This window comes from Durio zibethinus, chromosome 4, assembly GCF_047325235.1.
Source record: "Durio zibethinus cultivar Kanyao isolate XHJ-2024 chromosome 4, ASM4732523v1, whole genome shotgun sequence".
NCBI classification, from domain to species: Eukaryota; Viridiplantae; Streptophyta; class Magnoliopsida; order Malvales; family Malvaceae; genus Durio; species Durio zibethinus.
In genome coordinates this window covers 11,635,847-11,661,936 of record NC_143165.1, presented here as the reverse complement: position 1 = coordinate 11,661,936, position 26,090 = coordinate 11,635,847, and the positions used below count along the sequence as shown (strand labels likewise).

Below are 26,090 nucleotides of genomic sequence, written 5' to 3'. Positions count from 1 at the left end.
AATTCAAATCATTTTGAATTTATATTTTAATTTTTTTGAATTCAAATCAATTTTAAGCAACTTTTAGCAAGGATTCGGATTCAAAAAACTTTTTGAAGATTTATTTATCACTCTACTCGTGATAAGTCTAAAATTCATAAATATTGATTCTTAAACAAACAAACAATCATTGTCTAAATATCATTTTGATTAAAACACTTTTGAGTAGGCAATATAAAACATTAAAATAATACAATAATTTTGATGACTATGTATAATTATCAACGTTGCTATTACCTTTTTCTTGCTAGACAAATTTCCAATACATGCACTAAGTAGCTATGGTTTTAAGAACTTATCAATGTTATGAGTAAACATTGATGCCCATTTTCTCACAAAAACAGAAAAATTATTTCATCCTTAACAAGCCCAATTTGCAGAATGACATATCTTTTTAAATATATTAAAAAAATTAAAAAATTAATTAAAAAATGAAATATATATCAATTTCTTAACTCCATGTGTAGAGTTAAAAAAAAGTTTCATGCAAGTGTATATAAAATGAACTTAATAAAATAACTCCAATGAAAGTGAAAGAGAGTATCGGAAGGAGGAAGAGGAGGATAGAAAAACCAATCCAGTACTTATTATTATATATCACCATCATCATGCCAACTTGAAACAATACCAATGGAAGTTCTCCTCATATTAGAATTTGACAGAAACCAATCTAATGAATGACGTGAATGACCACTAGAGTACATTGAAAACAATATAGGGGAAAAAATAAGAAAAAATAAAAAATAAAAGAAACACCTTGAGAAGAGCACAAAAGAATTGTCTATCTATGGAGATATCCACCAAGTCTCTCTTGATTACTTACCTACTTATTAAGCCAATATATATATATCTAAAAGTTAAACCATTGCAGCCCGAAGTTGAAAGAGAAGTTATAGTTTCCGATTAAAAACAAGGCGAAAATAACCAGAGTGGTAAGAAGGACCCACATCCATGGCTGCATCCTTCTCTTACCTCGGTTGCGAAGAGGAGGGGGAATAGATTTTGCCTTGGTCTGCCTTGTGAACTGTGATGGCCTTTGATGCCTTTTAGCCACTGTCACAGGTTTGTATTTAGTTTCAGATTCTTTTGGAGTTTCAGCTGGAGTTTCAGAAGTTGGAGCAAATCCTGTTTCATCTGTAACATCTTCATCCCCTGCTGCTGTAGCAGCCAGCTTTCTTCTTTCCTTCTTCTTTGCCCTCTTTTCTCTTTCCTGCATAAAGAATAATTGGTAATTCCACTGAATCAGTATAGCAACAAGCAAAAAGTATTGCTACCAAACAGAATGTTACTGAATCGTCAGAGGAATTCACCTTCTCTTTCTCTTCAGCTTCTTTCTGAGCTCTTAATGCAGCCCTGGCTTGGGCCTTCTCTGCAATTCGCCTTTTCCTTTCTAGTGCCTCCTTAGCTTTAGTTATCTCCTCTAACCGGTGTTGCTCCCTCAATTTAGCTGCTTCCTCTTCCTTTCTCAATTCCTCTGCCTTCCTAGCCAGTTCCTCTTCCTCCTTTGTTCTCTTCGGTTTTTCTTCTCCTGCCTCGTCAATTTTATCCCCGCTTGAAGCAATTGTTGAACCAGTTGCTAGAGGAACAGGTTTCAAGGACTTCTCTGATTTACTTGTCTGATTCTTTTGCTCCACAGCCTTTGCCACAGGTTTGTCATTTGCCTTTTCAGATTTTGCAAGTGCCACTTTCTCTTGTGTTTGTTCTTCCAAAGTTGGGCTCGACACAGTATGATCCTTGGCCACTGTATTATCTACTACTTGAGGAATTACAGGTGGCTCTTCATCAGGACCAAGTGCACGGCCATCTAACGTCCTCAGTCTCCTTAATGTGCTCCTGACATTGCATCTCACATATTCTTTACGGAATTCATCGTTGTTGTTCCATAAGTCCATAAATTTCTCCACCTGAACCATTAACTGTTTAGAAAAATATTATAGAAATTTTAATATCGAAGAACTAAAATCAATGCATGGGTTCACCTGGTTAACACACAGATTTTGAAGTGCCTCTCTATCCCCTTTCAAAGCCAAATCATTTGCTGTCTTTGCATCATCCCTGTACTGCCAAAAATACTTGTTCTGCGAAATTCAAGCAAGAGGTCAGCATCTTTTATCGATAATTTTACTTTCATCGTGCAAAAAAACAGATTATTAGTTTCCATAAGCAGTATTCAATCAGAACAGGAACATAAAATGCAGTTTTATCACACTACAGAACAAGGCCATATCGAAGAGGCACAGAAAAAGCAAAAAACTAGAGAAATTGTAATCAACCTCAGGAAGAAGTCTAGAAGATAAGATGCGGTATCTCGATGACTTTAAACATGATTCACAACAGAAAATAGAAACAACCAATTTAGTTCCATCAGGAATGCTTCCCCAAATCATCAGATACAGCAGAAAAAAAAATGCAAAAACAGCATTAAAGTAATCATATAGTATACAAAATACAATTAAAATGATGAAACACTAATAATTCATGATGCATCATAAACTAGGTCTACAATAACTTCCACACCTCATTACTTTAAAACAGTGCTTCTACTATTTGAATAAATTTCAAAACACATGTGCAAACCTAACTGCCTCTGTCAGATTATATACATCTCTCAGTGTTTACACAAGGGTGAGTGGGTGATAACATGCATGTAAGAGAGAGATAAAATGATAACAATCTTCCTACACATGATAAGAAAGGTTTATAAATGTACCTTCTCATATGATTCTTTCTTCAAACTCTGCAACTGCGCATACGCTTCTTGGCGTATGTCATCTGCAGCTTTGAACTGGGACAGCAATTTGTTTAACTTTTCAGTTGCTTCATGATATTTTTTCTTAGCAGCCTTAGTGACTGCCTCAGCCTTCAGGAGATTGACCTTCAATTGGTCAGCTTCCTTCTTTAAAGACTGTAGATGCAGAAGAATTGAATAAGCAATCAAAAACAGTATTAACACAACAAAATAAGGATGAATGGTTCCAACAACTAACAAAGTGGATATCATCCAACTTTAGTTATTATCAAAGACATTAAGCTATGAAAAGAATCCCTAGTTTCATCTCTAATTCTTCACAACTTTGATGTACGATACTAAGTGGATCTATAATCATAGAATGTGCTAACCAGTAGGAAAATAAAAGTAGGAAAAGATAAAAGGGTAAAGGCAGGAACAAGAAGAGCAAAATGAAATTACTACCTTCAGGCGCTCTTCAATTTGGCTTTTCTGGTCCAAACCCTGCTGACCTTCATCCTGTCTACTCATATTAGAAGAGAGCCGATCACGAGTTTGCTTTAATTGCTTGATTTCACGAATGAACTGCTTTTCATCCTTAAGAGGCAGGGTTTCATGCTGTATCATGTGTTCCATGTTTCGTATCTGCTTAAAGGTGATATAATTAGAACAAATAATCATATCATAACCAAAACATATACCCTAAAAGGCGTAAAAAAAGGTACTTACCTTGGCATCAATATCCTCAATGTTCATCACAGATTGGATAGACTCTATTTCCTGGCGTTTAGACCTAAGCAAGTCTCGTGCTGCTCTCTCTTGGGATATGGCAGCATCAAAATTATCCCCGTATTCCTTGCAAGTAGCCTATTTTTGGAGCATTTTATCAACCATAAGAAAAGAAACACGCATATGAATGTTTTTCAGCAATATTACAAAAGAATTTCATAAAGATCCTTACCCTCTTGCTTTGCATTTCAATTCGAATTGCATCCCGACTTTGAGTTTTCTCATCAACTTTAATCTGAGCAAGTCTGACTTTTTCTTTTAAATTTTCACCATCATATCTTGGGACCCTGATCAAGAAGTAAAATGGCCTTTTGCTTTCAACCTCATCAAGGCCTTCTGGTTCTTGACATGTAACAACACTACCAAACTGAATTCCTCCCTTTATGACAGTATAGGTTCGTTCATTATCGTTAATATCACAATTTGATGCTCCAGATTCATGTGCAAAGCCATTGTTGCCAGAAATCTCGCGGTTACTCACAGCAGACAAATTTTCAACTGCAGCAGGTGCTTTCTCATCATTACTTAGAGAAGCAGCCAAGCTACTATCATTTTGAACATTAGCCACAGCCAATTTTTCATCTGTATCACCCACAGTGACGGGCTCAATGCTATCACATTCAGCAAGCCCTTCTGGAACCTGAGCCTTTTCAAAGACTATTGAATCAGAACTAATTTTTGTGTCTGATTTCAAACCATTGGCCGAGCAACTTGACTTAGAATCATCATCAACAGAACCACTCTCAGCCTCGATATCTACCTCTGAATTCTCAATATTTAGGGAATCTGAACCCCCTCTGCTATTCTCATCTGACTTAATGACTTCAGTTTCTACTTTCTCATCAGCAACAGGAGATGGCAGTAAAGTCTCAGAAGTAGTATCACTAACGGTACTTTCAACAGTAACATTCTTGAGTGTAACTTTGGAGGGTGAGCTTTCCACAACATCAGCAGAAGCCCCAGTGTCGATATTTGAATCAGTTGTTGTATCACAAACAACCCTTTCAACAGTTACATTTTCATTCTCATTTGTAATAAGGGAGGCAGTGCTTTCCACTATTTCAGAAGACTGACCTTGTTGTGAGCTTTGACTTGAATCAACTGAGTCGTCAATCACAACTGTCCCTGAAATGCCATCCTGAGCGTGAACATCCTGCAAGGACTCTCCACATTCATCGGAGATAGAATCCATGCCAGTTTCCTTTTCTAAATGAGTATCAGCCCCCGACGATAAATCGCGTCCAGAATTATGTTCCAACTCCAACCCACCTTCCACAGGAACCTCATTCACAGCTATTAAATTTTCGCCACCATTAATCAATTCATCGCCAGATACAACATCTGGATGCACTGTTCCAGACATTTCAGAGAAGCCATTTTGTTCAGGCCTGTCTCCATCACCAGTAGAGACAGGACAATGAGAATCAGCTTCAGCTTCAACTTCAACTCTGTTAGAGGACTCATTCTCTTCAGGCTTGGAAACTTCCGAAACAGTATCTTCCACAGTATCAGCAGGTAAACTATCCCCATTACTATCAGAGACAGAGACAGAAACAACATCATTCCGTTCAGCCGCGGAATCAAAGACTACAGCTTCTGAAACATTGTCCTTGGCCCCAGCGTCAGGTAAACCATCCCCGCTGCTGTCAGAGACTGAGACAATAGGAACCCCATCATCAGATACAGGCAATTCAAAAACCCCATTATGTTCATTCCTGGTATCAACAGCACCTTCAGAAACAGTGTCCATAGCATTACCATTAGCTAAAACATTGCCATTGCAATCACCATCATCAGCTACAGCCATCTCAGAGTCCTCATTCTCTTTTGACTTGGAATCAGCTAAACCATCTCCATTGCAATCACCATCATAAACTACAGCCATCTCAGAGGCCTCATTCTCTTTTGACTTGGAATCGACAACGTTGTCTTCAACACTATCATTACGTAAACCATCTCCATTGCAATCACCACAATCAGCGAAAGCCATCTCAGAGTCCCCATTCTCTTTTGACCTGGAAACAACGACATTTTCCTCAGCACTATCATTAGCTAAACCATCTCCATTGCAACCAACATCATCAGCTACAGAAATTTCAGAGTCCTCATTATCTGTTGACCTGGAATCGACTACATTGTCTTCGACACAGTCATTAGCTAAACTACCTTCATTACTATCAGACACAGAGATCAAAGAAACCTTATCACTCTTTTCAGCACTGGAATCAACAACAGCAACTTCAGAAACAGTGTGTTCAGCGATAGCATTAGGCAAACCAACTCCATTACTATCAGAAACATCTCCAGGCGATTCAGAGACTCCATTCTGATCAAGGGTGGAAGTTACTGAAACACCATCTTCAGCATTTATAGCAGAAACAGGACCACTCTCAACAAGATCCCCTGTTTTTTGTTCATCAACAGGACCCTTCACGTGGCACAATTCCATTGATTCCTTGTCCTGATCCACAATTCCAATACAAGATTCAACCTCTCCTTCCAAATCCTTAACCGAATCAGATTCAGATTTCACTCCTCCTTCAGTCTCCAAATTCTCAATTACCCGATCGTGTCCACCAACGCCATTGCCGTTTTTCTCAAGATCCGACTCCACCGGATCGCCATTAACGACGTCGTTTCCGTTAACGAAAACGTACGAACCATCACCATCACCGTCACCGTCACCGTCAGTGTCTACCTTAACAATCCTCCCATTGACGCCATTGGAAAGATCTTCCTTTTCCTTCTCCTGCTCCTTTTCCTCCACAACAATCTCAACCTTGGATGAAGACGATGCCGCCACCTCCTCCTCCGCCGCATGCACCACCGTCATCCCGTCGGCCGCCATTGTCGCTCTCAAATAACTAAAAAAATCCAAAATTTAGATCTAAATTACACTTTAAAAAACCATTTTTCTTTCAAAAAATCAGATCTTAACAATGAACAATGACAACAAAAAAAAAATCAAAACTTACTCAAACCAAATGCAAGAGCCAGAGTTCGTCAACGCCAATACCGGAAAAGAAGGGATCAGATAGAATCAAAAGAGCTGCCTAAGGTGAAGAAGTGAAAGCAAAAAATATAAAAGAGAAAAAGAGAGAGAGGAAGGAGTCTTGCAAGTTTGAAACTCCTCTCTTACTAAAATTTTTCCCTTTTTCAAACTCATTTTTTTTTATTTATTTAATTATATTTTCACTTTCTTTAATAACTTTCCTATTAATCTCAAGCAGTAAAAAATAATTATAAAAAATGCTAATTTTTCATTTTTTATTTATACTTGATTATTGATGATGAAGATTATTTATCTTATTTTTTGGATATTATTATGAAGTAATTATGATGTCAGGATGAGATAATCCTATTTGAAAAGCGTATCCAAACGGATACCTTTGTTTTTGTTAGGGATTGATTCTTTGTCGAAAAAAATCTTATCTTACTCAAAATCTCCAAATTAGTTATTTTTGGCAAAAATAAGGAATAAATATTTTTTTAATTTGCTTATAAATTTGGATTCTATTTCTTAGGGATTGATAGGTATCTCTCACAATTGCTGGCTCATAATATTATTTACTACAAAAAATTTTTAAAAAATCATATAAAAATTCATAAAATATAATTTGATAATTCATATTTTTTTATCATATTATTTTATGTCGAATATGCGTAAAATATAAAATTATATCAAATTAATATATAATTTTTATTAAAATTTTAATTTATATTAATTTTATATTTTTTATTATTTTTATATTATATATCATATTATTTTTGAAATTATCAATATAAATTAAAGACACGATAATTTTACATAATTCATAAATATATATATTGAAAATTATGATAAAAATCGTTCAAGGATGTTTGATTTGCAAAAAGTAAGATTCTTTATCCAAATTTTATTTTTCATAATCTCATTTTATTGTTTTATTTTAAAACTTTCCCTAAATAAAAAATTTTACTCTACTCAAAAAATTTCTAACAATTTGAGCCTAATGTTATTTTTTCATTATTAATAATTTATTTCTTTAATTAAATATAAAAAATTTATATTTTTATAATTAAACCAAATATATAAATCTAACATCTTTCGAACTCTGTTAAGTAAAGTGCTTAGAGAAATCACTTTTTCGGAAAAAAAAAAATTCTAACTTTACGGAAAACAAACATACCCCTAAAAGATTTTTTTTTTTCAAAAATAAATAAAGGAAAAAATAATTTCATTGGTGGGGACCAGCTCAATTGCGGAAACGCGTTAAACAAAAGGAAAAGATGGCAACATATTATTATTATTATATTATTTTTTATCGAGGCATGAGATAAGGATAAGGAATAAGATTTGCCCTTTTCAGTAAAAATAAAAAATAAAAAATTGGAGCCATCGTCTTCAATTTTGCGTAGCAGAAGAAACTCGTGAGTAAAGGAGCAAAGGCCAAAGGATCGATTCCTATTAAATGCAACAACTCGAGGATCTTCCTTTTTATTTTCCATTATCATCTATTTTCAAAAAGAATCCTAAGTTTTAAGGCATAATTGGACGTCATTTTTTTTTTTTTTATTTCCAATTCGTTTCGTTAATGGTTATGTTTTGTTTGATTGATATTTTTATTGTTATGATGTTAAATTTTAATTTTAATTATTTGAATTTAATTTTTTATAATATTAAATATAAAAAATATTTAATTTGATAATGATTATCAAATGGGATATACAACAAAATCCAAAAAAAATATTTATTTTGCAAGTTGTTTTTTAATATGAAAAATTATTTTAATCAAAAAATATTTTTTAACATACACGAGATATCATATTTTAAGATAAAAAATAATATATAAATAAATTTAATGATTCGTGTATTTATATAATATAAAATATAAAAATTATATATCATAATTTATATTAACATAAAAAATATAAAATATATTTTTTTATTAAAATAATCTAATTGTTCGGATGTTAAATTTTTTATTTTAATGATTAAAATTTAATCTTTTTTATAATTTTAAATATAAAAAATATTGAGTTTGATAATGATTATCGGTGGGATATACAACAAAATCCAAATAAAATATTTATTTGACTAGTCAATTTTTAAATATGAAAATTTATCTTGATCAAATATTTATAAAAATAATCATAGTTTGAGATCGTAAATATTAAAATTTTAATTTTATTTTTATTAAATATTATTTTTCTAAAATAATTATATAAATAAATTAAATTAAAATTTGATTTCAATAAATCTTAAATGTAAAGTTTCAAAATTTTATTTTTTAAAATATAAAATCAAACTCAAATTCAAAAAATTAATTGATTTGATGATTTTGTATGACACTATCCTAAAATATTGGCATATTGTCAGATCTAAGTTCGATCAAACATCAATAATATATATTTGAAAATAATAAAAAAAATAAATGTGAAATTTTAAGATATTAGTACATTTGGTTTCTAGGATTGTCGGCAGCCCTAGTTGATTTGAAGGGTCATTCTTCTGTACATTTTGCTGTCCCTTTCCTTTAGTAATTTTTTACTATTAATTTTAAATAGGTTGCTTTTGATTCTGAGTTCGTAACTAATCATAGCTAAGGTCAAATTCATTTGAAAAGTATAAACAAAATTAATTAATTAATTACCATGACATTTAATTTCTAGGCTATAAAGAACATGAAATTTTATTTTTTTATAAAAAATTATAAATTTATTAAATGTCACTTTTTTAATTATTAAAAATGAGTGTATAAATTAATTAAAATAAATTTTGAATTTAATATAAAATTTTATTTTAAGAAAAAAATTTGTATAAATGTAACTGTAATTTGAAAATAAGAATAAATTATGTGTTATGATTTAAATTTTAAATTAGTTAACCATTATCTCTTATTTGAAGTTATATGAACCAATTAAGAGTTAAATCTTAAGTAGATTTGTTAATTTTAAATATGATACGAAAATAATATAATTTAAAATTTTAATAAAAATTATATATAAATTTAATAAAAATAAAAAAAAAAACATTTTTTATTTTAATATAAATTATGACATAATAATTTTTTATTTTGCACATATCTTACATAAAATATATATTATATAAATACGTAAATTATCGAACTTAACGATCGAATTAAAAAAAAAATCCGAAAGCACATAATTCAAAATTACCATCAAAGAATTAAAGATTGGGATCCTAGAAATTAAGTTTAACTTTAAAATATTGTGATCCTTTCAGGATTTAGCTGATTGTTGTTTTGAACATTTTGTAAAATTGCTACTTGAATGGTAAATTAATTGGAAGGGTGGAGTGTCTTATCTATTAATAGACATGGTTAACAAAATAGACAAATAGAATAGGACATGCCCTTAACTTTTTTTTTTTAAATAGTATTGATTGAGACCTTTTATGATTGGGGACCATTTTTAAATAGTCTTTTAATATTTTTTGCTATTTGATTTCAAAGGGCCAACATTGGATGTCCATTTAACAGGGACACTATCCCACTTTTATTTGCTAATAATATCACAATTAAATAACTCCAATCTTACTTATTTAATAACATTATCTAAATTGAATTTTAATAATAAAAATTAAAATTTTAATATTCTATCAATAAATTATATGATAATTAAAATCTTTATTGTTTAAGTTCAAATATGTTAAAAATATATAAGAAGATAATTTTTCATAAATTCATTAAATCAAATGTAAATAAATTTGTTTGGATTGATCGAGTGATAAGATCCTTTTATTTTCATGTTATAGCTTACTAATTATTTAAATTGAACTTTGATCAGTAAAATTAAAAATTTAGTATTCTATCCACAGATTATATAATAGCTAAAATTTTTGTCATTTAAGCTTATGTTTCAATGAGGTACAATTAAGCTTCAATCAGTATTAGTTGAATTTAAATATTAATTTTAATGAAATTTTTATAATATAAATTTTTTATTAATTTTTTTAATCATAATAACAGTATTTTTTTTTCAATCATAGTTACGAAAATTTTTATTATTATTTTTAATTTTATTGAAATTAATTTTACTTCCCATCCACATGAATCTTAAGTTTGAATCCACTGAAAAATTATAGAAAAGTAAATTTTCATAAATTCATTAAATCCGATATAAATAAATTTGTTTGAACCGACCGAATCGTAAAATCCTTTAATTTTCATGGTGTAGCTTAATCATTAAGGAAAAAAAAAAAAGTTATCTTCAACATTATTGCTCCAAATTTTATTTTGGATTTTTTAATAGGAGCCTTAATTACATGTTGTGTTGTTGACTAATATGATAGATCAGTGATGGGCTAAGCATGAACAAGATCCAGCTGCCAAAGGAAAATCAATGTATAAAATTTTAATTAATTTTCAACTCTCTCATATGCTTTTGCACAAAAAATTTTGCATGATTCATGAATGAGCCATAGAAGAAGGGAGAAAAGTTGCTTTTATGTGTGAAAAAAGGCAGCAAAAATTGTGTCAATGTCACTGTTGAATTTGAGAATCATGAGTGGGAAATAAGTTAACGTGTATGGAAAATAATGAAATGTATATAGAATTTTCACATAGCACATGTTTCTTACGTAAAATAAAAGGTCAAAACATGTTCCCTTTGAGAGAAAATGAATGTTTCGTATTCAAGCAATATGCCTTGTTATCAATTGAAAAAAGAAACATGTTGGGTTACAACTGAGGCTGCATCTTCACATGGATCCACATGACATTTTTCTTCTTTTTTTTTTTAATAAAAGAAGTTGCAAGAAAAAATTTTAAAAAAATAAAAAATTTATATTGAATTAAATTCGGATACTAAATATATGTTTTAAATTTATATTGAATTTTGATAAAAAATTAAAAATTTTAAAAAAACAAATCGAATTATATATTTTTATTATTTTTTATATATTTTAAATTTTATAAAATAAAAATAATTATTTTATACTTAAATATATTTAAATATATTAAAAAACATATTAAAATAATATATAAAAAAATTTAAAAATCGATGAATTGAAATGAACCAATATAATTTGGTTCAAATCAAATTGAATTATATAAAAATTCAATTCGAATTTAAATAAGATTCTAAAATTTTAAAATTTTATATATTATCCAAAAATTAAATTAAATCTTATTCAAACCGTTATCATTTTTAAATTACAATATAAAATAGCAACATAAATTATAAATATTAAAATTTAAACCGTACATTTATTAAATACAATATCTTAAAACTAATTATAAAAATTAATTAAATTAGATTTGAAATACTTTTTCTTATTTTTTTAGTGCATGGGATTGCAAGGCTTAGACGTATCTTCAAATGAATCAGACCTTAACAATAAAAAAAAAAAATTATGTCAAGGATAAGCAATAGTCCATTTATTAGATCCAGATCATATTTTCAAACAGATCATGGAATTGCATTTTTATATTTTCTTATTATTGGATCTCCCAAAATTTCTCAGAGTAACTCTCCAGAATGTGGTATATCTCATCAATAGTTTAAGAGCATTAATGATCTAGGTCAAAAGCAGATCTAAAGACAGATGAAAAAAAAAATTTTGTGATTAAAAATTGTAGACAGCTAAACTAAAACATTTTTTTTATTACAAACAAATAAACTATTACTTTTTTACAAAAAGATATGCACTTTTTTAACAAATTTTTGCCTAAAAAATTTAATAATTTTTAATGGCTAACTTTGGTTGCCGTCTGCACGTGTATAAGATAAGTATAGAACATAATGCTTCTGTCCCAGCTGTTATTTTTCTTAATTTATATTTATATTTTTTTTCTTCGGCATTTTGCTCATTAAAATTATTGATAGTGGTCAATAAGTTCATGACAAATAAATACATTAAAAAAGTTAAGGCTATTCAGCCTTTTAATTAATAAATTAGTTTGTGCACACTAATTCTGGTTAGACCTTTTTAGTGTGATAAAAACTCTCTAATCGAACTGTTAAATAAATCAAATAAATTTTACGTAAGTAAAATAATAAATAGAAGTTATTTAAAAGAGAAACAAAAAAATAAAAATTTAATTTTTTTGGCAAAAAAATAATTAGAATTTTACAATATCAAGGTAACTTTTAATTTCAAAATTAAAGGATTGATACTTATCTTTCTGTAATTATTATTTTTATTTTTTTAAATATATCCCGAAAGATTACTTTATTAATTTATGAAATCTTAAAACCTTAATAGTGAATAAAATAAAATTTTTAACCTCACTTTTTTTAAAAATTAATTTTTTATTTTTAAATATATCCTTAAAAGGTAAATATTATCTTGTTAATTTTACTTGTACTTTGAAAAGTTAAAAGACTTAAAAATCCTTTGAACTATATATATCTATATATATCTTATGTTTTATCCTTTGAATTTTAAATAATATTCTTAACTAGGTCGGTGTCATGAGTTCTCGTAGCTTTTATAAATAGTATAAATAAAAATATATATAAACGAAGAAGAGCAGCTGATTTCTGTGGAGTTACAATATTAGAATTCCAATGTTTAATTATTCAAGTAAATCAAGCTGTTCCCATCTTCCCCTGACTCTGAATAAGTAAAAAAATAGTCAAAAATTAAAAGTAGCATTCTTATGTCCTGGCATGACAATGACAGCTTTCTAGAAGAAACTTTTCTTTTTTTTTCATTTTCAAATTTGTGGTTCTAAGAATCATTTTTGCTTGAAAATGACAAGGTGTGACGTTTTTTTTAACGTATAATCAAAATTTTCAAAAAGCAGATCATTAAACAAAATTATTAAAAACCTATTTAGATGTTCGATAAAATTGATTAATAATATAATATACATGTTTGAATGCAAATGCATGCTGAAATTGAATACGACAATCGACCATCCCTCTTTAAAAAAATAAAACATAATTGATACAATAGGGTAACTCAACCTGTTAAAATTAGGGCCATGCGACATGCAGTGCCGTTCCGGGTCTTATTCAGAGCCTTGAGAAATCTCCATTAATTATTGTCAGCAGAAAGCTTCCCAACAACTGCATAAAGACCAATCAATGCAGATAGCAAAGTGAAGAGACTGCTTACTTGAAGCTCAATCGTCTACTCCTGGTTTAGGTTACGAATGACAAATTGAAGAATGCCACCGTGATCAAAATATGCCAATTCCACCTGAATAGAATTGTTCAGAGAAGTTAAAAACTCTTTATGTAATAAGCAAGAACCTCTCTCGTTTCTCTTTCCATCACTCTTGGCATACCTCTGTGTCGAAGCGGACTGTACATGCGAAGGATTTGCCGGTGTCGGTTGTGACAATAACATCTTGGCCAGGTCTTATCTCACTGATTTTACTTGGAAGGTCAATTGAATAACGCTCATGGCCGATTAATGCTAGAGTATCTGCATCCTCGCCAGGCTGGAAACAAAGAGGAATAATTCCCATACCAACCAGATTACTTCGATGGATTCTCTCAAAGCTCTTGGCAATAACTGCTTTCACTCCCTGATCAAAGCAGAAAAATCATCGGGGACAAAAGGTCAAGTAAAAGAGATAATAGAGAAGAGCTAAAACAAAAACAACATGAACACTGTGATACTCTGATATGGAGGAATAGTAAGTAGATGCCCTCACCAGTAGCATTGGCCCCTTGGCAGCCCAATCACGTGAGCTGCCACTTCCATACTCAGCTCCAGCTAAGACAATAGTGTCATGCCCAGCAGCCTTGTACCTCTGCAAGTAGATAATATCCACTATTAGTAATTTTAATCTTAGCTGATGCGAATGAAGCTTCAAATACCAATGCTAACAAACCCAAAGCTTAGTTCAATTGATTCATACAATCACCTTTAAGAGGTGGCAACGAACAAGTTTGGGGTTCCAATCCTAGCACTTACAATTTCTTACCCTATCCCTAGGCTTCGTGCCCCTTTGTTCCAAAAAAAAAAAAAAAAACCACATGCTAACACTCACCATTGCTGCATCATATACATAAAGCTTTTCTCCTGTTGGAACGTGAATTGTCTTTGGACCAACTTCTCCCTTCAAGAGTTTGTTGACAATGCGGATATTGGCAAATGTGCCCCTTGCCATCACTTCATCATTGCCTCGACGACTACCATAAGAATTGAAGTCCTTGTGATCCACCCCACGCTCAAGAAGATACTTAGCAGCAGGGCTATCCTTGTGGATGCTACCTGCTGGAGAGATATGATCAGTAGTAATACTGTCACCAAAATTGAGCAAGCAATAGGCATCTTTCACTCCATGTGCGCCTGGTGGTTCTACAGTCATGTTTTTGAAGTATGGAGGCTCATGAATGTATGTTGAGTTTGGATCCCAAGAATAGAGAGTGGAAGCAGGGACAGAAAGCAGATTCCACATATGGTTGCCCTTTGTGATAGCTTCATAGGTGCTCTTGAACATATCAGGCAACACACTAGATTGAACAACCTGTCACAGCATGGATTTCCACATTATGTGGCTAAAAATATTATAGATAATATTGTCTTTTTTCAAGTAATTTCACAAAGTATTTACCTGTGCAATCTCTTCATTGCTAGGCCAAATGTCCTTGAAATATACACTTTTACCATCCTTTCCTGTTCCTATGGGCTCTTTCTCAAAGTCAATACCAACCTGAAATATGACAAAGGACTTAAGGATGCCGGTAACATGATATCAACTTGAACTTGCTATAGGCAAATGAGAGGATACACATCATCATAAACCACAATTGTTTCAACTTTCAAATTTTAAATTTGCGAGCTTGGATTCATGATGGATCACCATCTTGCAAATCTAGTTAGATAAACAGAATTTTTAACATTGAATAGGGTTTGCAAGAGAACAATGCAGCTCCTAATTTTGAAACTCTTATCACATGAATGGTATCAACTGGATTGCCTAAATTTTGCAGCATGACTAACCCAAAACTAAGAAAATGTACCATATGCTGCACTTCTATTATTAGTAAAATGAACAGAAAACAAGGAAAATATAGGTAATGATCATATACATACCGTGCCAGCAAGGGCATAGGCAACTACTAATGGAGGTGAAGCAAGATAGTTAGCTCTTGTTAGGGGATGAACACGACCTTCAAAGTTTCGATTCCCAGAAAGAACTGCTGCAGCAATGATATCTGAAACAGTAATCAAGATAGTTGTCAGTGAAGATAAATTACAGTGAGCAGAGAACAAAAGCTGAGGAAAATGAGAAAGATAGTGACAGTAAAAAGCAAGTGCCAAAGATTGGTGAAGGCAGATTATTAGAGAAAAACCAAAAGAACCAATATGAGTAAACTTCAATCAAATTTGTGAGGAAACAACCAAGAGGAATATATAGATCATGACATGAACTTGAACAACAAAGAAGGCAACAACCTTGAATTAAAATGAGATAAGGATTGGCCTAAATTCTAGAACAGCAAATATCAGCACATTTAGCAACTTGCTGAAAATTTAACTATAAACAAAACCGCATAGACTTTTAATTATCAGTGGAGATTATCCCCTAATCATCACACTTCCGAAAACGGACCCCAAACTACGAAGAGAACTTCCAACAATTCTTATATAATGAAGAAGCATATTTTGTGTATAATAAAAGGAATTACCATTTTCTGAAATTGCAGAAGCAACTGATTCATCAAGTTCTCCAGAATTCCCAATACAAGTTGTGCAGCCATAACCAACAATATTAAAGCCCTGCTGGTTCAAGTACTTTTGCAGCCCACTACAGACACCAAAACAAGAGTCAAGTATGACGGTTTTCTTATTTTTAAAGGGATATGGCAGAAAGACAATAGGGATAACTAACTTCTTAAAGGAAATATCATTAGCAATCAACATACCTCTGGAGCAAATACTTTGTCACAACTCCAGATCCAGGAGCAAGACTTGTTTTAATCCATGGCTTGACCTGGGACATAATAATGCAAAATAAATTTTAAGGTATAATGCAGAAGACTCATCTTCCAGCTACAGCATTGTTGAGGTTTAGTGTCCTTTTTTCTTAAACAGAGGAAAGATAACTCAACACAAAAACATACTCAAATAAGATTAAAATAAAGGGATGATGATATGAGAGAATGGTACTCAATTATAATCCAAAATTACTTCCAAAATGACCAAATCTTTACATGAGTTGAGAAAGTTAAGATAATGTTTCAAGTTTAATTTACTTCCTACCACTTAATTTCCAAGCCCAGATAATGTTCATGCCTCAGATGGCTAAAAACAGAGAACACATTCAAGAAGCTAAAACCAACCTCCAAACCTAGTTCACAAGCCTTCTTAGCAACAAGCGCGGCCCCGAGCATGACACTAGGGTTTGATGTGTTTGTACAGCTTGTGATAGCTGCTATTACAACACTCCCATGCTTAAGTTCAGCAGGCAGGCCATGAAATGTGAACTTAGCAACTTTATTCTGCTCCTCCTTTGGCACTGCAAAACCCTGCAACGAAAGGATTACTAAACTATGGTACAACGTACACTAAATAAATGTATTAAATGTGTTCAAAGTTTTATCCTTGTAAAATGATGAAAGATGTACAAACGATAAGTTTTTTTTAAGCATGGAGGTTTACTGGGCCTGAGGTTACACAAGGAGGGGTAGCACTCTAAACTTAAAGATAACACCTTTAACAAAGTTTGAACTTATTTCTGATAAACTAACACTATGAAAAGAAATCAAACAAGAGAACCAACTGGAACAAAGCTGTCGGTGTCAAACCTTGAATCCAATGTTGTTATCAAGACATGCATGCCAATCAGCCTTCATTTCCTTCAAAGGAACTCGGTCATGAGGCCTGTTAGCCTCAAAGAAAACCGTGAATCATAAAAGATAATAAAGAAACATTAAAAGAAAAGAGGTAATGTGCATACCGCTTTGGCCCTGAGACACAAGGTTCAACTTCAGCAAGGTCCAACTGTAAGTAAGAACTATATGCTCTTTCTTGTTGAGGCTGCTGATGGAAATAGGCCCATAATGTCAGAATGATGATACCATTCAAATCTACATTCCTATCAACAAGAGTTGAGGAAACAATACCGCATTGTAGTCAACAAACATCTTGTTTGCACGCAAATAAGCTTCTATCATTGACACCTGATGTATCATAAGCATATGTCAAACCACCCAGTAAAACTTTAATCAAGCAAACTCAGTTAAGTAAGTTAGCACAAGATAGGAAGTTGAAGGAAAAGAGAGCTCACTGTCTCATCACTTCTACCAGTTAACTTAAGATACTGCAGTGTTACATGATCTACAGGGAAGAAGCCCATGGTTGCTCCATATTCAGGAGACATATTTGCTATTGTGGCTCGATCAGCCAATGATAATTCAGCCATTCCCTCACCTACATACACATTAAAATTATAAAAAAGATAATAAAGACACAATGGACATTAATAGTTAAACAGTTTTGATAGATTTGCAATCATAGAGCTAACCATAAAACTCAACAAATTTGCCAACAACACCATGCTTCCTCAACATCTGTGTCACAGTCAAAACCAAGTCGGTAGCTGTGACACCATTACTCAATTTGCCAGACAACTTGAATCCAACAACACCGGGCAACACCATGCTCATAGGCTGTCAACTTTGCAAAATAAAGCATTAGAAGCAATAGTAAAACCAAAGCTTTCAGCTAGATAATAATGCCTAGAGAAAGATGAAAGCACTTTTAAGTCAAGTCTACAATGGAATAGCTATAAAAGAAAATGAATCACGAAATATTGGAAACCAAGTGACTAAATGATACATAGAAAAATAAAGATGCATATTGCTAGAAGAACAAAAAATAAAGATGCATACTGCTAGAAGAACAAACCAACAAAGGAATTTCTATATTGAGTGAATATATATATATATATATATATATGAGAAAAAGAGGGCAAAGATTACCTGGCCAAGCATTGCTGCCTCGGCTTCAATCCCTCCAACTCCCCAACCAGCAACTCCTAACCCATCAATCATAGTTGTATGGGAATCAGTACCAACAACACTATCAGGGTAGAGTACTCCATCAGTGTTAAAAACAACACGTCCAAGGTATTCCAGGTTAACCTACAAATTCATCAAGAAACATACTCAATTCCAAAACAATAAAACAGAACCAAATTAAAGTGAGGCATTGATTCAATTCAGCATATAGTCCTAAGTATGGCCCCTTACAAGACCCAATAATAACTGATAGAGGAAGAATCCCAGTGTAAGTGTAAGATGCAACATGTCTTTACCTGGTGCACAATTCCAGAACCAGGAGGAACAACAAGCATATTATGAAAAGCAGATGAACCCCATTTAAGGAAAGCAAATCTCTCTCTGTTCCTCTGAAATTCAAGTTCCATATTTGATTGTACTGCATTTTCAGATCTTGCAACATCAACCTGAACTGAATGATCAATGACGAGGTCTACTGGAACCTGAAAGCAAAAAAATTCTTTAAATGACATGTTGCAGTATCTGCTGATTAAGGTACCCATACCACAGCATAGAAGGGAAAGGTGCATGAAAGGGTCAATAACAAACCAATGGATTAATCTTCTTAGGATCATTGCCAAGATTCTTCATAGCATCCCGCATGCTAGCAAGGTCAACTACAGCTGGCACTCCAGTAAAATCCTGGCATAAAAGAGAAACGTTACAATGTGAAAACACATCCTAAATTAAAAGATAAGATTCACATTCACATTATGCCACAAACCTGTAAGAGAACACGAGCAGGCTTGAAGGGGATTTCAACTTGCTTCGGTGATGTATTCTCCCAATCAATGATCTTTTCAACATCATTCTTTGTAACTTGAAAGTTGTCACAATTACGGATAGCAGATTCCAAAAGGATCCTTATCGAGTACGGCAGGCGGTCTGCAATATGAAAAAGAAAAGAGTAAATTTTGTGCAGTGATCATATCTAGAAGTATCTGAATGAATATCTTAAGGCACAATATTCATTACCTTTTCTGGTAAGTAAAATGCATAACTTCATGGGATACATAGAAAAGAATCCCCTTAGAGTATGAAAATGAAATAAAGTAGATTGGAAGTATGAGTTGTGGCAGCATACCAATTCTTGGATCATTCAAAGCGGGTAAGCTGTAGAATTTGCCAAACTCTCCACCTCCAGGCTTGGGAAGACTTGTAACAACCCCCTTGAAAGGATGTTCAGAAGCTGCATAGATTATAAGAAACACATAAGAAAAAGAACCCACCTTTAAACATGAATCTTTTATTTACTCATAAAGGAGTATAAACAAGACCATTTCCCGTATACCTAACGATTTGCATATTCTTGTCATGTAAAGTACTGATATTCATATACTCGTACCATGTTTACACGAAAATTACATGTCATAATTTGTGCCGATACGAAAACATGAAATATATTTTTTCAGTTTTATTAAACCCACACATAATTATTGCTAAAGTGTCATCTTCATGTTCTATTTTCATATCAGTGTCGTGTTTTATATTGTCTGATCTAATTTTTCCTGCCAATTTTCTCATTAATGAAAAAACCAGGGAGTCCTAAAAGACAAAATTTTCAACAAAATCAACAGCAAAATAGTTTTATTTCCTCTGATTAACATAGAAAGTTTTTCAAATAATCACCAAAGCAACAACTTGCAAGAAAAATCAAACAAAAAACACATGCAAGAAGAAAAAAAGATCAAATTTAAACAAATGACATCGAAAGTGTTATATATACCAATAGTAGCGATTCTCCGGCGGAACCTCTCCATCACCGGACCAGAGATCCTCGCCTGAGCTCGAAGTCTCCCAGGCGACCTCCAATCCACGCCGTGGCTCCACCTTGGAGCCGAGCACCGCAACGACCAGAGCGAAGATGAGAAGCTCAAAGACCGATACTTCTGGTTCCAAAACGACACAGAAGAAGAAGCAGAAGACTGGGAAGCAATCGGCGACGAAACCCTACCGCACACAGAAGATGAAAACGACGCCGTCGACATCGAAGCTAGCCTCGGACCAAATCGCGCCCTACAATACATCGCTAAGGTTTTCAAATTTCTCTGTTGTCAGTGAGCTTCGTAGGAGAAACGGGAGACAACTGCGACAGCGAAATGGGCTTTATATACGAGGAGAAAAATGGTGGGGTTTTATGTGGACCGTTGGATGGAGAATAAACGGTAAGGATTAGGGAAAAAGTTTGACTTGAACCTTTGCCTTGTTTTTGTTTAATCATTTCAAAATTTATTTATCTTAATTTGTTCCAATCCGAGGAATGATTGTAAGATTAAGGTGAACATTGGTGCGTGCTAGACACACGCCCAAGATTCCCACCTCAAAAAGCAAAATACATATAAAATAATTCAATTAGCTCATATAAATTATTTATTGAAAAAGAAATCTAATTGATTTTGGATCTATATTTTAGTATTTGTAATTTTTTACTCCCTTTGTCTATTTTTTTTGCTTTTTTTTATGATGTCTTAAAATTGCAATTTATTTTTTAAAATATTAAAAACATTTTTATACTTTAAAAATATTTTTATAATTGTTTTATTTTTTTGACATTAAAAATTACAAAAATTTGATTTTATAAAAAAATTTTTAATTTAATATTAAATACTTTAAAATTGATTTTTTTTAATTCCGTAAAAGTTAATATATAACAAATAATATGAGATGGATGGAGTATTAAGGATATCATCGTTATCATGCGGAGTAAAAGCAAAAGATTGCGTAAAAACATCAAAATAATAATTTCAATAAAAATTTTAAAATAGAAATTTGACGGGATTAATCACTATAAAATAAAAGGGTTAAAACTTTTTTAGAAGATTGTGATCTTGCTCCTTTTATCTTTACCGTAATTACCATAAGTGAAATTAATAATTTTCGTAAAATTATTTTTCATAAATTTTATGATTTTTACTATTAACGATATCTTCAAGTTTGGTCTCAATTTCTTTGGTTTTCATACAGCTTTTTACAAATTATTTTTTAGAATAAAAAAAACAACAATGTTTATAGCTTAAGTCAAGTTAATTACTAATTAATGCACGTAACATAAAGAAGTACACTTGTTGACAAGTCAGGTGATCCAATGTACTTCCATTCAAATTTTAATCCCTTTGTAGCTTTTGAGGGATAAATTTTAAACAAATTAGAGCTGAGGGGATAGAAGCTTTTTTTTTATTTTTTTGGTCAATGGCGCCCTTCGCAAGTAGAAGAATGCAGTTGTGTCTTTAAAGGCATCTCTTTGGTTCTTTTAAGGACCACATTAGCAAGTGCAAGGTTGGTCCAAGAAAATTCTTTTTGCCATTTGCCAAGTGGCATGTTTTAGTGCTTTTTTCTAGCTGTCACTCTTTTGCAATTAATTTAGTGAAAAAAAATAGAATTAGTAAGATTTATGATTATTCATATCATATTTAATATATATTTATTATATGTTGATAAACATAATATATTATTTATTTTTATTAAATTCATATATAATTTTTATTAAATTATATCTCTGGCTACAACTTTTACAACATGATGCCAAAAGGAAATCAAACATGGGAATCAGATTAAGAGAAAGATAAGCCACTATGACAAACAATTGAGCAAGTTGTATTTCAAGTGCTTCAATTCTCAGCAATGTTTTAGTCATGTTGTAAAACTTTTTGTATCACCCACTTTCCATTTGACGATTGTTCAACTCCCAGCAATGCCGAACATGTTCCTGTCTTGCTTCAAGTTCCATTATTTCCTGAGGATAGAAACAATAAACTGTCATATCAGAGTTGAAATCATTTCAGCAGGATACCCAGAAACACTTTTAACTAAAGGACTATGGAACCAAATGTTATCAAATATGTGGTTTGTTTAAGAGATAATTATGCATTTTAATTTATAGTCCTGTTTCACTTTTAGCTTTTGAATTTTACAAAAATTATATATGAATTTAGTAAATATTAAAAAATATATTTTATGTTTAGCATTTTAATACAAATCATGATATAATAACTTTTGTATTTTATTAAAATAGATACTATACAAATCGATACTCTAAAAATCTACTCTTTTATCAATTTAACCAAGACCCATTTCTCCAATTCTCTCATATTCAAAAACACTATAAAAAAATCACTGTAGCAATGAAGCTGGTGGCAGCTGCAAATGTCAGAAGAGCTCAATGGTAGGCCTTTTACTGAGGCTTTAGTTGAGTTCCTTTACAACCATTAAAGAAAATTTACAATGTGATGATATGGATTTTCCTTTTAACTGTTATTAAGCCTGTAAAGAAAGTAGCTCTAGTTGTTATAACTGGTGAATAAAGGTCTTTGTGGTGGATTCAGCAACATAGTGATTAAAAAGGCCGAGAGCCTGATTGCAGAATTGAAGGGTCTTGGATTGGATTATACTGTTATTAGTGTAGGAAATTCTTAGTTTAGGCTTAAAGATCATGTTTTGGTTGGTAGGTTTGTTAAAGGAGGAGGGTTTCCTACAGCTACAGAGGCTCAAATGATTGCTGATTATGTTTTTTTCATATTTGTTGCTGAAGAGGTTGATAACGTTGAGCTTGTGTATACCAAGTTTGTATCTTTGGTGTGTCATTGAAAGGAGAGGTTTTTTATGTAAATGGGAATTGTGTTAATGCTATGGAAGAGTTGTTTAGATTGACAACCAAGGAAGGGAAGCTGATTGTGAGGAGGGGATAGTGTGACGGTAGAAGGAGGGGGAATTTCGCCTCTTACGCAGTTTGAGCAAGATCCAGTTCAGATTCTTGATGCCGTGATTCCACTTTATTTGAATAGTCAGATCTTGAGGGCATTGCAGGAACCTTTGGCGAGTGAGCTTGTGGCCAGGATGAATGCAATGAGTAATGCTACTAATAATGCAGTTGAATTGAAGAAGAATCTTTCAATTGTCTACAATTGGGAACGACAGGCAATGATCACTGATAAGATTTTGGAGATTTTTGCTGGAGCTGAGGCACTTACATAATTTCATGGTTTGACCATTTTTACTCTTTCGTTCTTGTATCTTACTCCTCTCCAATAACCTTTTGATGAAAACATTCTGATTTGCTGAAATATGCAACGAAATTATGATTGCACCATAGCAGGTAACTTGAGCTTCTTATTTGGGGACTGAATAAAGAGAAATTTTTGTTCAACGATTCTATTATTGATTTATGGTTGCAACTTTTGCTCATATAACTTGTAAAGAGATCATCAACGCGGATTGCAAAGTGTTATTCAGGTCATGAATAACATATGGAAGAATGCCATTGTCACCATGATTAAAGTATTCCAATTCCACCTGCAGACATTCTCATGAAAGTCAGAAAACCCTCACTTTTCTTTTTCTATAACTGTTGAGTCTTGGCATACCTTTGAATGTCTCAGGCTAAGCTTTCTCTCAATGAAGTGATAGATTGTGTGGCATTTGAATAGATGCTTCCATACAAGTCAGCCAAGGATAGCTCGATAACTAAACAAGCAACAACAAGCCATAAGTTAATCTAAAGTATACATAAGTAGATACATTCATATTGAAAAAAAAAATACATCGAGGTAACACTCAGGACTTTTGAATAAAAAAATATTTTGTTAATATCGAGAATAGTACATCGAGACTTCCCACCATCTCAAAGCCAGAGGGGTAGCTTTTGACGGATGGCCTAGCATATACCTTAACTAGTGAGGCAGCCTAACAATACACCGATTGCTTACCCCTTCTAAAGAGCAAATGAGATTTTTGAGCTATGCTACCATTAACCGTTACAATGTTTGAAATAAGGACATTTTTCTTAGCACAAAAGATCTACCTTCCCCTCTTGGCACCTCTACCCGGTCATGGCCCATACAAGATTGCCTCATGACATCCTCCTCCACATATTCTATCGACGTCCTCGTTGACTTACTGACTAGGAATTCTTCAATCTTCCTTGTAAATACTTGGAGGTCGTGGTCTCTTTTCCAACTGGTTTCTTCTGGTCCTAATCCTTCCCATTTCACTAAGTATTCACGGACTAGTCTTCAAGATATCCTAGATTCCCTGTCAGCTAGGATCTCTTCAACCTGACATTCTGAAGGTGGCTTTATGGTGATGGTGGCCCTGGTTGACACTTTGAGGGCTAGCATCTGTAGGTTTTGCATGGAAAGGTTTTAGGTTGCTTACATGAAACACTAGATGCACCTTCATCCACTTTGGTGGGTTAATTTCATAAGAAGCATTCCCCACCTTAAAAAGGATCTTTACAGGACCCTCATATTTGTGCACCAATCTATAATCTCGCTTCCTTAAGAACCTAGTTTGTTCGGGGACTAGTCAGACAAGAACCAAATTACCAACTTGGAATTGTTGCATCCTGTAACCCTTGTCTGCCAATTTCTTCATTTGCTTCGACATCTTCTCTAGATAGGTTTATGTAATTTCTATGTTTTATCTCCATTCTTTATCGAGGTTGAACGCTCATAAATTTTTTCCTCCATATTACTCCAGGGACGTATAAGGTAGCCTTGGTAGTTGTCCAATGACCACCTTAAACGCACTCTTATTAGTGGAAAAGCTCTTGTTGGAATTAAAACAAAGTTGAGTAACATCCAATAACGAAGGTTAGTTCTTCTGATTGGCTTGAACAAAGTGCCTTAAGTATTCCTTCAGCAACCCATTAAACCATTCAGTTTAGCCATCGATTTGGGTGTGGTAACTTGAGGAGATGTTGAGTTAGGACCCCAATATCTTGAAAAGTTCTTTCTATAAAGACCCTATGAATCTTGGATCCCTATCCCTTACAATATTCTGAGGAAAGCCCTAATATTTGATCACATGTTTAAATAGTAGTCGAGCTGTATCTTCTGTAGTACAATACTTTTGGGTAGGGATGAATATGGCATACTTTGAAAAACGGTCGATCACCACCAAAATAGCCCAAAGATCGTCAACTTTGGGAATACCCAAAATGAAGTCAAGAGAGATACTTTTTCATGGTCTAGCTGGCACCGGTAGTGGTTTAAGCATGCCTGCAAGTTTTTTCTTTTTAACTTTGTCTTGTTGGCAAATGAGACAAGTGTTTGTATAATCCATCATGTCTTGTCGCATGTGAGGTCAATAGTATCCCTATTTTAATAGAGCCAAAGTGCGTTGCCAACCTAGTTATCCTACCCACAGTGTGTCATGCATTCCCTCATCAACATCTATTTTAGACCTCCTACTTTCGGAATAAACAAGCGAGGGCCCTTTGTCCACAAAACCTCGTTCTCCTGTCAGAAGTGCTTGGACTTCCTTTCTTCAACTAATTTCAGGATGGCACTAGCTGTAGGTCATTTCCCAAATTATCTTTATTTAACTTATGAACGTTTATCATAACTTTACTAGTCGTCATTGGGGTAATTCTCCTAACGGTCGCTAACTCTACTCACTTGTTCAATGCGTTGGCTATTTGATTGGTCTTTTCAGCAATGTGCTCAAAACAAAAGTCAAACTCAACTAAAAATTCTTGCCATCTAGCTTGCTTCATTATGAGCCTTGGTTGGGTAAGGAAATGGCTAGCTGCCATATTGTTCGTCTTCACGACAAAGTGTGAACCCAACAA

The 26,090-nt window shown here is 32.8% G+C and overlaps 3 protein-coding genes across 4 annotated transcripts; 1 reads left to right on the top strand and 2 right to left on the bottom strand.

Moving 5' to 3' along the window:
* Positions 1 to 603: 603 nt before the first annotated feature.
* On the bottom strand, positions 604 to 6,687 carry LOC111287117 (calponin-like domain protein). The gene is made up of 8 exons (XM_022877365.2): positions 6,532 to 6,687; positions 3,729 to 6,420; positions 3,497 to 3,634; positions 3,233 to 3,412; positions 2,750 to 2,944; positions 2,019 to 2,117; positions 1,350 to 1,943; positions 604 to 1,249 (listed from the first exon to the last, which is right to left on the bottom strand). Exons 2-8 carry the CDS (start codon positions 6,402 to 6,404, stop codon positions 890 to 892), a joined length of 4,242 nt encoding a protein of 1,413 aa, XP_022733100.1. The 5' UTR covers positions 6,405 to 6,420; positions 6,532 to 6,687; the 3' UTR covers positions 604 to 889.
* A 6,625-nt stretch (positions 6,688 to 13,312) lies between these two features.
* Positions 13,313 to 20,600, bottom strand: LOC111287281 (aconitate hydratase, cytoplasmic-like). 2 transcript variants are annotated; one of them, XM_022877696.2, is made up of 20 exons: positions 20,250 to 20,600; positions 19,608 to 19,712; positions 19,248 to 19,408; positions 19,073 to 19,165; positions 18,781 to 18,966; positions 18,446 to 18,607; positions 17,989 to 18,133; positions 17,752 to 17,894; positions 17,588 to 17,644; positions 17,422 to 17,504; positions 17,270 to 17,345; positions 16,805 to 16,990; positions 16,388 to 16,455; positions 16,151 to 16,269; positions 15,555 to 15,676; positions 15,073 to 15,171; positions 14,506 to 14,985; positions 14,167 to 14,265; positions 13,795 to 14,037; positions 13,313 to 13,706 (listed from the first exon to the last, which is right to left on the bottom strand). In XM_022877696.2, the coding sequence occupies exons 1-20, from the start codon at positions 20,548 to 20,550 to the stop codon at positions 13,638 to 13,640; spliced, it is 2,997 nt and encodes a 998-aa protein (XP_022733431.2). In that variant the 5' UTR covers positions 20,551 to 20,600; the 3' UTR covers positions 13,313 to 13,637. The 2 variants fall into 2 exon arrangements, with proteins under 2 accessions (XP_022733431.2, XP_022733432.2); XM_022877697.2 differs by having other exon boundaries at positions 17,422 to 17,501.
* A 2,607-nt stretch (positions 20,601 to 23,207) lies between these two features.
* On the top strand, positions 23,208 to 23,629 carry LOC149519165 (ATP synthase subunit gamma, chloroplastic-like). The gene has a single exon (XM_089759620.1). The coding sequence runs from the start codon at positions 23,357 to 23,359 to the stop codon at positions 23,492 to 23,494; it is 138 nt and encodes a 45-aa protein (XP_089615746.1). The 5' UTR covers positions 23,208 to 23,356; the 3' UTR covers positions 23,495 to 23,629.
* Positions 23,630 to 26,090: the final 2,461 nt, after the last annotated feature.